Source organism: Musa acuminata, chromosome BXJ1-3 (assembly GCF_036884655.1).
Source record: "Musa acuminata AAA Group cultivar baxijiao chromosome BXJ1-3, Cavendish_Baxijiao_AAA, whole genome shotgun sequence".
In the NCBI taxonomy this organism is placed as follows: Eukaryota; Viridiplantae; Streptophyta; class Magnoliopsida; order Zingiberales; family Musaceae; genus Musa; species Musa acuminata.
The window spans coordinates 35,737,422-35,749,643 of record NC_088329.1 but is presented as its reverse complement, the minus strand read 5'-3'; the positions used below and the strand labels follow the sequence as shown (position 1 = coordinate 35,749,643).

Below are 12,222 nucleotides of genomic sequence, written 5' to 3'. Positions count from 1 at the left end.
TGTCTAAGATCTGACAAAAAAGAGTATAATGTTCTTGTTCTTGTCAGGATAGCTACAAAAAAAATCTGATTTATATGTAATTTCTCTACACTGCAAGCAGATCATTATGCTGAATAAGAACAAGCTGCCAGTAATTGTCATATGCTTTAGACTTCTCAGGCCCCATTAATAGAGAGGAAGATCATTATGTTCTTGTGCTTGTCAGGATTAATAGAGAGGAAGATTATAATGTTCTTGTGCTTGTCAGGATAGCTACAAAAAAATCTGATTTATATGCAATTTCTCTACACTGCAACAAGCAGATCATTATGCTGAATAAGAACAAGCTGCCAGTAATTGTCATATGCTTTAGATTTCTCAGGCCCCATTAATAGAGAGGAAGACTAAAAGTTGTCCTGACTTTATCAATTTGTTTCAGACAAAGACATTTGATTATTGGAATTTAAATCAAATCTATTGATTTCCAACTTTGCTAGCTGAGAGCCTAATTTCTAATACCATTCTTGTGGAAATCCAAATCCTCATTTGAGAGAATTTAGAATCATACCATCTCAATTTAAAATAATAAATTATAATTATTATATATAATAAGACTGTATGTTATATTTTTTTTAAAAAAATATTAAATAATTTAAAATTATATATATATATATATATATATATATATATATATGTGATAATAATAATAATATCAATGAGCATAATAAGCATTGATGATAATTAATCGGATCAATTTATATTTATTTCTCACATCAATTCTTAAATTTTGGATAAAAAGAATTAATGGTCAAATTCCCAATTTTTGTGTCTGCTCTGTCGGCGGGATCTTTGGCACTCTATAAATTGCAATGGTCTGAGGAGCCCCACACTTTCGTTGTACTCTCTTATCATGTCTTCTTCGAGTGACACAACAACAGCATCGGCGACTACAACCATCCTCGCTACTAAGACGACACCTCCTCCCTTCTCTCCCTCGCTTTCCTCTTCTGCTAACTCAGCTCCTCCTCCACACCCAACTGCTCCCAGCCCTTGCGCCGCTTGCAAGAGCCTCCGCCGGAGATGCACCGTTAGCTGTCTTCTCGCGCCGTTCTTCCCGCCGACCGAGACCCTCAAGTTCACCACCGCGCACCGAGTTTTCGGCGCCGGCAACATCATCAAGCTGTTGCAGGTAAGCCGTCGAGAGTTCAATTCCGCGGTCGAGAGTGATCTTTGATGCCGTCTCGGACGCTTACAGGACCTGCCGGAGAGCAGGAGGGCGGACGCGGTGAACAGCATGGTGTACGAGGCGAACGCCAGGTTGAGAGATCGAGTCTACGGGTGCGCCGGAGTCATCTGCCACCTCCAGAAGCAAGTGGACGAGCTCCAAGAGCAGCTGGCCCGAGCGCAGGCGAAGCATGTCATCTTGCAAGCTCAGCACGCACAGCTGTTGGCTTCAACGGCGACGGCTCGGTCACAGCAACAGCGCCCGGCCGAGGCCACGGATGGCGTCGTCGCCGATTCTTGCATGCTTCAGAACGGCGGATACTGCGTCGACGACTGCGGCCTGGGATCGGTTTGGGAGGAGCCCCGGTGGGCATGAGAAATCTGCAGGTGCTTCTCGACACGCATGTAGGTAATTAGCTTCTCATGAGATGAAACAGAGCAAGAAAGAAGTTATCCATGTCGTTGTAAGACAATCATAAAGTGCTTATACTTTAGTGCATAGCATTACAATTCTATGAACATAATACTATTCTATTTTCTGGGTCTCTGATGAACACATCTCCCAAAAGAGGGAATGAGTAGCAAAACATTAAAAAATCAACTTTGCAATTAGAAAGCATGAAGTTTGAGAGAGACATTAATCTAACAAGTAGCAAATGTCAACAGAAGGAAAGAGCAAATTTTCCAAGTAACCTTAGAAGATGCAGCAACAGTACAAGCCTCAAGTCTAGCTTTGATTTGATGGTCAGTAAGTTTGGCCGAAAGCCCTGTTTTGGATCAAATGTTAGGGGAGGCTTCTATAATTAATCTTTGTTTTGTTTCTCAATAAGATTGATTGATTGATTTGCTAAGCCATGACTTCAGTTGTTTTAATGTCCAAGAATTGGTCCCAAAATTCGATCACCATCATGCAGAACTTCAAAGTAGTATAGAGATGATGATGGTGATACCAATTATAATTAAGTAGTTATAGTGATGGTATCAATCAATAGATAATATAATCATTCTACAGGATGAACTGCAACTAAACATCAAAAACCTTTCTTTTGGCTTCAGCATGACTAAATAAAGATTGAAAACATACACTTGGAATGAATCATGTATTGACTCCATCAGACTGAATGCAAGAACATGCTTTTGACTGTTTCCAACATGATCAATAAGAAACAAAAAAGGATTTATCAGTGGTAACAAGTTACCTAAATGGTGGGCTGCAAAGTTCTAGCCATCTTCCAATATGAATAATTTTTGACTAGGAACAACACCCCAAGGCATGCCAAACTTATCTTAGACCAAACATGTCATTAAAATAAATCCCAAAAATAACTTCTTGGTCAATGTAAGTAGAAGCTTTGATTTTTCTTTACAATTCTTACTTGCTGTGGTGATGAAAAAGACAGTCTTGGTGACAATATAATACCTACACTACAGGTAAAGATCACCATAGGTTTGATGTAATTTCAACAACCACAAGTCTCATTCATGGATACAAGTTGACAAGAAGGGGTCAGTGCTAACAGGTTACCTAAATGGTGGGCTGCAAAGTCCTGCAAGCTTGCCATCTTCCAGCGTGAATAATTTTTGACTAGGAACAAGAAGCTAAGGCAGGCCAACCTTATCTGAAACCAAACATGTCATTAAAATAAATTCAAAAAATAACTTCTTGGTGAATAGAAGGAGAAGCTTTGATTTTTCTTTATGATACTTATTTGCAATGGTGACAATATAATACCTACACCACAGGTAAAGATCACTACAGGTTTGATGTAATTTCAACACCCACAAGTTTCATTCATGGATTCAAGTTGACAAGAAGGGATCATACCAGATTCAGGTCAATGAAGCTTTCTTTCTTGGTAATTTTGCACTCCTCATGAATTTGGTAATGATCCAATGAGAGTTGTACTTTACTTCCAAGCAATCACATCTTCAAACAAATTGCAGTTTATATGATCTACTACTAGCAACCTGACAACTTGAGATAGAAAAATCTGAATTGGCTACTCATCAAGATAATAGCTGCATAATAAACTTTTTTTGCCAATGATATTATCCAGTTAAAATATCATTGTCATTCATAGCAACAAAATAAGCCAAATGGACATGAGCCTAATTCCATATTATTCCTACAAACTTAATTGTACATCTGAAGATAGTATATAGTAAGCATTTGAAGGTGAAACTCCAAGTCTGATGCAATGAAGAATGCCCAATTAACTATGAGCAAGAATATGTCCTTCGACAGAGTTATATTTCCTGTAATTAATTATTTCCAATTCTTTTTCCACCAATTGGATATTCATTTGTACTTCAATTTAATTGGAAAGCCTTCATATTTGTGCACACTAAGACAATAGACAATAGACAAAAGTGAATATGCACATACTATAGCTTCTTTGCCCTAAAGCATGGAACATTAGTTGGGGTTCTTTCACAAATTTTCCCTTTAAATATTGAAATAGCATTTTGACCCTAACTATTTTAATATAATATTGCAGGTATATATACATATATATAATTAATATACAAATTTTATATAATATAAATATAATATTTTAATAATTTTGAATCAAATGCTTAAGCTTTTTGCGGATCACCACCGTCTCATACATAGCTTTATATTTCCAACATTAGGAGTCATATGACAAATGAACACCATCACTGAAGCATAATCTCAAACAAGTAATATGAGCAGCAAGGAGCAAATGCAATGGCAATTGTTCATGGCATGAACTGATGAATTAAAATTTTTAAGCAAAAAGATGTCAAAATACAGTAACGTCAAAGCCAAATTATCTATTAATCAATATCAGTTACACATTTTCCCAGGAATTAAGCATCAAAATAACAAGAAGAACAATTTCATCAAACATGAAAAAATTCACAAATGAGATCAATTCGAGCAATCTTCTATACCAACACAACTAGTATGGACGTTGGATTTGGCGATTTGATAACATTCGATGTCCAAGTTTAGAAGAAAACTATAACAAGTCCTGCAAAATTCACTGGCTTCTTAGTGAAGTTAAATATGCAGATCATACAAACTAATGAAGCATTTTCCAGGTATACAAAGTTTGACACAAGCAACAGAATATTGAAGATTGCAGACAACATTTGAAGTGCGGTCGACTGAGGACTGTGTAGCATACAAAAGAAAACTGAGACAAATTGAACTATTACTACATGGGAAACGCAGCCAGTTGAAATTTGATGAAGCCTTTCCGCTGTGCTACAAATATGAACTTTTTAAAAGTTTAATCAAACCTTCAAGCATCCAAAATGTCTCTATTGTACATAACAGCACTGATCTACATACCTGTCTAAAACTGGAACCGGCTAGGCCTAGATTTAGACATCCTGTTCTCTCCAAAGGGCTCATCATTGTCTGCCCTTTTTGCATTTCTGAATGCGGCACAGCCAATCACATAGACAATGACAAGGATTATGAGCACAACAATGTTAATCACGGAGACCTTTCTCCAGCTATGCCTGATGCTTGCAAGAACCCCAGCCTTACACGAGTCACACTGGTAGCACAGCGACTGTTGATCATTGCTCCATCTGGTGCAGTCCATGTCATTCACAACCATCCCTGCCCCTGCGGCCCAGAATGTCTCATTTATGTATGTATAGCCGCATGATGTTGGAGGCTTACAACACCCAGACTGCATCATTGAGAAACAAGATAGCCGAGCAAATGGTTGTTGGTTAAAAAAGACAGTTTACTCAGAAAGTAAATCATCAAAAATGCATATGGCAAATAAAACAATCTCTAGGTTTACAATTAAGGTAGGTTAGACACAAATCTCACACAAAATACTTGATGTATAATTTTAACAGCTGCAATATTTCACAACTATGATAAAACTATTTGGAACTTATGATCAACATACTTGAATTGGGACAAGCAAATTAGGTAGAAAGCGGTGGTGATATACCAAATTCACTTATCAAAGGTGGAGAGTTCGAAACCTTAGCTGATATATTTATACACTTAAACATTGGTTTAGTGGTGGTGCACCAGACTAACTTACCAATGATTGAGGGCTCAAAACCTCATTTGATAAATTTTACATCTTAAATATTGATCTAATTGGTGGTGTATCAAACCCACTTATCAAATATTGAGGGTTCAAAATCTCATCCGATATATGTTTACACCTTAAACATTAGTCTGGTAGTACTAGACTAACTTACTAAAGGTTGAGGGCTTAAAACCTCATCCGATATATTTTGCATATTGAACATTGATCTAATGGTGGTGTATTAGACTAACCTACTAAAGGTTGAGGGTTCAAAACCTCATTCGATATATTTTACATCTTAAGCATTAGTCTAATGGTGGTGTACCAAATACATTTTTACACCTTAACATTGGTCTGGTAGTGGAGTTCCAAACTAACCTACCAAAGGTTAAGGGTTCGAAACCTCATTTGATATATCTTAACACCTTAAACAATGGTCTGGTGGTGGTGGCCGTGTACCAAACCAACTTATCAAAGGTTGAAGGTTCAAAACCTCATTCAACCTATTTACACATTAAACATTGATCTGGTGATGGTGTACCAGACCTTATCAAAGGTTGAGGGTTTGAAACCTCAACTAATACATTTTTTATACCTTAAACATTGGTCTAATGGTGATGGTGGTGTACCATACTAACTTACAAAGGTTGAGGGTTTGAAACCTTGTCTGATATATTTTAAAGATGTCAACTAGCTTAGCTCGCCACTTACCCTTTGTAAAAAAAAAAAGACAGAAAGCAACCAACTATTAAGGATACTAAATATTATGTAAGTTAAAAAGTATGGCTAAGATATGCATGTATTGGTGTTTGTAAAAAATATCTTTTAGACCTACAGAAGCTATGTTACCACTTAAAACCAAGGTGCAAATCCTTTGCAACTTTGACTGTAGAGATTCTCTGCAATCCATTATATGAGAATGTCATATTGGTTGAAAAAGTGTATTCTCCAAATATCATCACATCAGGAAGGGATAGCTGTCATTAGAGAGTAAGATATACTACAGTGAGGATTGAATAAGAAATTGCCACATATTCAGGTTGTACAAATCCTCTACAACCTCATAGGTAGAGAATCTCTACTGCATAAACAGAGTAAACTCTCTCCATGCTATATTCTAGATAAGGTAATCAGGGCATAAACAATTACAGACAAACAAAGTCTTCAACTGAGGTGGTATAGTGCAGGAGATGCAGGGAGGGTTGAAGAACATGAATGACCATCGACTATAAAAAAGAAAAAGCACCGTTGGTTCTATATGAGAATGATGCCACTTCAATGCTACCTATGTTTTTTTTTTTTCAATTCCTCCTATACAGGATCCCACCACTGAAAATAAGTAAAAAGAAGACCTCATTATTCAATCATGCAGCTATGGTGACCGTCCTTTTCACTTGCTAAGTAAAAAGGTAGAAGAAAAATAAAGAGAAGACTTATTCTAAGTGGTTCAGTAATAGGCGCAGCTCTGGTGATCCTTGAGGAACTTTGTTCGACAAGGCTTTTTAACATTACTCTCTGTCTACTTGCTTTGTTGTCTCAGCTACCATTCTTTTACTTCCTTTTATTAAGATTCAGTCAAATTAGGACTGAGCTTGTTGTTTTATTTTAGATCTTGATATGACTCCTGGACTTCTTAAAGATGATTAGCATAAGATTTCATTAAGGGAAAACCAAAAAGAAGCAAGTACACCTTTGTTCTGGACATTCTAGTTACTTAGCCTTTACACGCCAGAACTCCGATCTTCCATCTATACGTTGCTTATGGGCAAACACGGTCAGAATTTTTCATTTTCTTTTCCACATAAGCAAAAATAAAGAAAGGGAAGAGTTGAGTAGGAAAGCAAGAAAGGAAAAGGTTTCCGAAATCAGAAGAAAACCAGTACTGTTTCTCCACATTCTCCATGCTTGCACTGGTAATAGAGACCAAATCTGATTGGACATGCTTGTAGAGGAAAAAAGAAACAATAACATCAAAAAGCAGGTGAAGACACTAAACATTTAAACTATTTTACTAAAAATATTGCTCAAAAAGCAAGAGAAAATCCAAGATCTAATCTTCCAAAATCAATTATCACTAAATCCGTAATTAGGATATCCCACTAACAAATTTATTACTGTTCTAATCCTCTGCTCGTTAAATAAATAAATAAATGTTTCACCAAAAGACGACATCTGTTGACTTGTCTGCTCATAAAAAATCGATGCTTCATCCAAAGATGCCCTCTTTTTTATCGCCTCCTTGAAGAAACTCCGATCTTTCGCAAATGCAAACAAAGATACAAATAAATGACAACGAATCCAAGTACTGACCTCGATGGGGGAGAGATTCCTCCGGTAAAACATATCCGGGGACTCAGGTACCAGCAGCCCTGTGGTGGGATCTCGGGAGTATCTCGTCATCTTGGAGCATGCATGTCCTTCGCGGAGGCAGGCGCTGATCTTGGCCCAGTACCCGGGGTCGGAGACGCGGTCCCTGAGCCAGCCGGAGTAGTCCGAGAGCTGGTACTCGAGGAAGGCGCGGTTCATAACGACCTGGCCCTGTCCACGGTCGGTGACAGCGAAGGCGAAGACAACGAAGCCAAGCAGCGCGGTGACGACGAAGAACATGGCGAAAAGGTAAAGGCGGAGCAGCCACGCGAGGCGGTAGCAAGCTCCGGCGAAGCCCATGAGAGAGATGACCATGATGGCGACGCCGATGATGATGAGCGGCCACTGGAGGAAGCGGAGGCAGTCGGTGGAGTTGGCCTTGGCGCTCAGCCATATGCCGCCGCCCAGGATAGGAATCGATATCAGGAACGTCACGAAGTTCACAGCCCCTATCAGGGTGTTGGTACCTCGCATCATCTCTCTCTTATTACCGATGATGACACTCCGTCTCGCTGCCTTCTCTGCTCTTCTCCTCCAAAGGTAGAGTCTTTATTGCTTAGCTCTCTCTGTTCCCTTACTTGGCCTTGATGTTTTGGGGGAAGCGAGGTTCAGGAACGGATGAACGGAGAGAAGAGAGACTGCTGAAGCTCAGGAAGAATAAGATATACTTCTGCTGCTGGGTTCAGGGAATGGCAGGTGAGCTTTAATAGACAATGGGGGAGTATCATGCAGGTCGAATGTGAGAAGACTTGAAAAGAGAGACAAGGGGACAGGTTCATGTATTGTTTTACCTTTGTGGAACTTGCCAGGTAAAGGGGGGAGTTCAGTAAATCCAGGTCTCCAAGAAAAGAACAGATTCTGCGAAGGTAGAAGACTTCCAGGAGCTCACAATTGGTTGCCTGGAGAAACAGTAACAAGTTAGCCATTAATATAGCTAATAGAAGTTTTGATCGACAATGTTCATGGTATTCTAACAGAAGGAGCAAACAATCATTAAGATTGTTTGATCATCCCTTGGTTGCATCCCTTGCAGGAATTCAAGCTGACCTGAGAAAGTGATTGCTCCATTGACGCTCATCTTCTGCTCAGAATGGACGAATTCTCAAGATCTCAGTTTGTCATCTTGAGGAATGCAAAATGGAACTCGGTAAACAAGTGAGATGAGTGAGATTGTCTTCAGAGATGACTAAGATACATCAACGGAGGCGTTACCTTCAAACTTTGGACTGACAGGTGTGGCTTTCTGTCGTCGAATGTTGCCCGTAACTTTCAGCAACGCATCATCTGACAAAGACACCGCCCAGAAGAACCCAAATCGTAAGTGAATCATAAAGCCATTTTGGTCGGCGATTGCGCAGGAAGAGGAGCACGGAGTATAAAGAAAGAGGGGAACAGCGGAAGCGATGCAGACGCGGGTCGTGGGACCACGTGGGCTTCCCCTTTCGTTGGCGCAAGCGTGGGGGAGCCCACGCCCTCGTGGGTCACATGCAACGCTGTCGGGCCCACCTGCGCGTAATACGCAATTCATTCAGCTAAAAAACCTATACTAATCGCAATTAACTGTAATCAATACTAACTAATTTGAATTAAATATATATATCTTAAATACTCTTAATATTTTTATGATCATAAAAAGTTTTTAAAGGATATTAATGTTATTTAAAGATTTAATTAATAATCATATATATATATATATATAAACAACTTAGATTTAGAGGAATAAATTAAAAAAAATCACTTACTTTGATATACATATATATATATATAATTTCAAAAAAAAAAAAGAAGATACAGGTAGTTGCAAGTGCAATATGTACCAGAGTGCACTTCCATAAACAGTATAATTTGTATCTTCTGATGAAGCTTTAAACATCTTTCATCTTCTGATAAGCTCAAGAGCCTTCTCAAAATATAAACAAGTAAAGAAAATCAGTGTTATAATAACTCCTACATTTAAGAAGAAAAACTTTAAGTTGGGACATGAAGAAGATTCAAAGAAACATCATAACCTTAGTGGTCTTCATTCAAGTATTTAACTATACAAACTCTTTATTCTAGCTATGGTAAGACAAGTGCTATAAAATATTTTAAATCCCAGCTTTGAAGAATGAGTGAAACACAATTATTCCAATGCATACACTATATCAATTCCCTAATTGCTTTCTCAACATAAAATCAATAAATAAAAGATAAAATCCATAGATTTATGGAGACGTCAACGAACAATAAGATCCTTGATATAGATTCTTAGTACACAACAAATGTGCAAAAAAAGTGCAGATATAGGATCCTTAATATAAATTCTTATTCAAGTTGGGACATGAAGAAGATTCAAAGAAACATCATAACCTTAGTGGCCTTCATTCAAGCATTTAACTATACAAACTCTTCATTCTAGCCATAATAAGGCAAGTGCTATAAAGTATTTTAAAGCCTAGCTTTGAAGAATGAGCGCAACACAATTATTCCAATGCATACACTATATCAGTTTCCTAATTTCTTTCTCAACATAAAATCAATAAATAAAAGGTAAAATCCACAGATTTATGGAGACGTGAACGAATATTAGGATCCTTGATATAGATTCTTAGTACACAACAAATGTGCAAAAAAAATGCAGATATAGGATCCTTGATATAGATTCTTCTTCAAGTTGGGACATGAAGAAGATTCAAAAAAACATCATAACCTTAGTGGCCTTCATTCAAGCATTTAATTATACAAACTCTTCATTCTAGCCATGGTAAGACAAGTGTTATAAAGTATTTTAAAGCCTAGCTTTGAAGAATGAGCGCAACACAATTATTCCAATGCATACACTATATCAGTTTCCTAATTGTTTTCTCAACATAAAATCAATAAATAAAAGGTAAAATCCACATATTTATGGAGACGTGAACGAACATTAGGATCCTTGATATAGATTCTTAGTACACAACAAATGTGAAAAAAAAGTGCAGATATAGGATCCTTGATATAGATTCTTCTTCAAGTTGGGACATGAAGAAGATTCAAAAAAACATCATAACCTTAGTGGCCTCCATTCAAGCATTTAACTATACAAACTCTTTATTCTAGTCATGGTAAGACAAGTGCTATAAAGTATTTTAAAGCCTAGCTTTGAAGAATGAGCGCGAACGAACATTAGGATCCTTGATATAGATTCTTAGTACACAACAAACGTGCAAAAAAAAGTATAGATATAATTCCAAAAAGCCATAACAGAACAGATGAATGATGGGTGATGATCCTACCCTTGCTTAGCCAAGGATACACTACTTTTGTGCCTTGGTCTGGATAGGAGGTACTCAGCTTCCAAAAGATGAAACCAAGGCAACCAAGCTTTGGCAATACTTGCATACCTGAAGCAGAGGAGGCAAGATGACTTGGAAATGACTACAACATATATGGGTGATGATCCATATATAATCCCCCAAGTAAGCTTTATGAATTGGAAATGACTAAAACATTGGTGATTCCTCATTGTCTGATGAGTATTTCTGAATAGCACCTTCCATGAGTTACAGCTGAGGGCTCAGATTTTGGATCTCAGCAACACTGCTAAACCCAAATGCTTTCTCCCCTTCTATCTCCTTACCATCTTTTCATCAAGATTACACAAGAAAAAAATATCTAGCACTTCTCAGTTGATCTTATATTTGTTGGCAACTTTAAAAAAGGATATGACAAAGTTATATAAAGACTTTGTTGCTAAAATGGAAAACATATCAACAAATCTAACCATCATATTCAATAGATCCTTCTTGACTAAGTTTCTAGTAGTTCATTTTTGGTTGGAGAACAACTAGTGTTGAGAAATGAGGACCTCCACAACAAATAATTTCATATTTTGAAGAATTTCCTGGAGGAAATGAATATTATGCTGCACAACAAATATATTGCAAAATTCAACCTGGGCATAAAAGAGCAAATCAAAGAAAACCCTTTGAAATGCTAAAGGCATTGACTTGCTTCAACAAATAAAATTTGAGATTTCCAAATCTGTGAGCAGTTTGCATTCTTCCAATGCAACATCGACCTCCAGGGCGTTGTACACAGCATTAATCATGCATTCACATTTTTTACTGAAGTCTACTTAGTTTCATGGTACATCACTGTACTAATTCCCAGTTGGACCGGTACATACAGGGCAGTTTACTCGATTTGCCATGATACTTAAACCCTTGGTTTCTAGGATTTGAGTAACAGTGTCTTTCTTATCATACTTACCATATAGACTAAACATCGTTTCCGAGGAGGTCGCGGTACCCGCCCTCCTCGGACGCGGTTGGCTGCCGCTCCTCCCGTTGCTCGATCACCGCCTCGGAAGAGATGGAGGTGAAGGGCGCGGCGCGTCCGGGTGGTAGAGAAATCCAGGGAGGTGGAGGGAGGGTGAAGAAAAAGGAACTAGGGTTCGGGCGGGAGAAGAGAGGCCGCGGCGGAGAGCGTCGTCTTCGAGGAGCCTCGCGAAACACCGCGGTCGAGTTGCAGCAGAGAGGTTATCGTTCGGAAGCTCAGGTGGTCGGCCAATTGGTATTCGATTGACCCATTATGTGGTGAGACTTGGATCCGTTGATCACGACTTGGATCCGTTGATCACGACTTGGATCAATGCAATTGATGC

General features: G+C 38.3%; 2 protein-coding genes across 5 annotated transcripts; one reads left to right on the top strand and one right to left on the bottom strand.

Moving 5' to 3' along the window:
• Positions 1-862: 862 nt before the first annotated feature.
• LOC135626313 (LOB domain-containing protein 1-like) lies at positions 863-1,737 on the top strand. The gene is made up of 2 exons (XM_065131536.1): positions 863-1,168; positions 1,235-1,737. The coding sequence occupies exons 1-2, from the start codon at positions 890-892 to the stop codon at positions 1,577-1,579; spliced, it is 624 nt and encodes a 207-aa protein (XP_064987608.1). The 5' UTR covers positions 863-889; the 3' UTR covers positions 1,580-1,737.
• A 2,231-nt stretch (positions 1,738-3,968) lies between these two features.
• LOC103978591 (tetraspanin-3) lies at positions 3,969-12,110 on the bottom strand. Of its 4 annotated transcripts, none has more exons than XM_065131521.1 (8): positions 11,829-12,110; positions 9,416-9,498; positions 8,811-9,104; positions 8,646-8,720; positions 8,390-8,497; positions 7,542-8,271; positions 4,523-4,871; positions 3,969-4,448 (listed from the first exon to the last, which is right to left on the bottom strand). In XM_065131521.1, the coding sequence occupies exons 6-7, from the start codon at positions 8,073-8,075 to the stop codon at positions 4,527-4,529; spliced, it is 879 nt and encodes a 292-aa protein (XP_064987593.1). In that variant the 5' UTR covers positions 8,076-8,271; positions 8,390-8,497; positions 8,646-8,720; positions 8,811-9,104; positions 9,416-9,498; positions 11,829-12,110; the 3' UTR covers positions 3,969-4,448; positions 4,523-4,526. The 4 variants fall into 4 exon arrangements, with proteins under 4 accessions (XP_064987593.1, XP_064987598.1, XP_064987583.1 ...); XM_065131526.1 differs by having other exon boundaries at positions 3,969-4,435; XM_065131511.1 differs by having other exon boundaries at positions 3,969-4,871; positions 7,542-8,274.
• Between the last annotated feature and the right edge of the window lie 112 nt (positions 12,111-12,222).

Coding starts and splice junctions, on each gene's coding strand:
- LOC135626313 (XM_065131536.1), top strand. CDS start 890: ATGTCTTCTTCGAGTGACACAACAACAGCATCGGCGACTACAACCATC. Junction 1,169..1,234: donor ACATCATCAAGCTGTTGCAG/GTAAGCCGTCGA, acceptor GGACGCTTACAG/GACCTGCCGGAGAGCAGGAG.
- LOC103978591 (XM_065131511.1), bottom strand. CDS start 8,075: ATGATGCGAGGTACCAACACCCTGATAGGGGCTGTGAACTTCGTGACG. Junction 4,872..7,541: donor GGAATCTCTCCCCCATCGAG/GTCAGTACTTGG, acceptor TCAATGATGCAG/TCTGGGTGTTGTAAGCCTCC.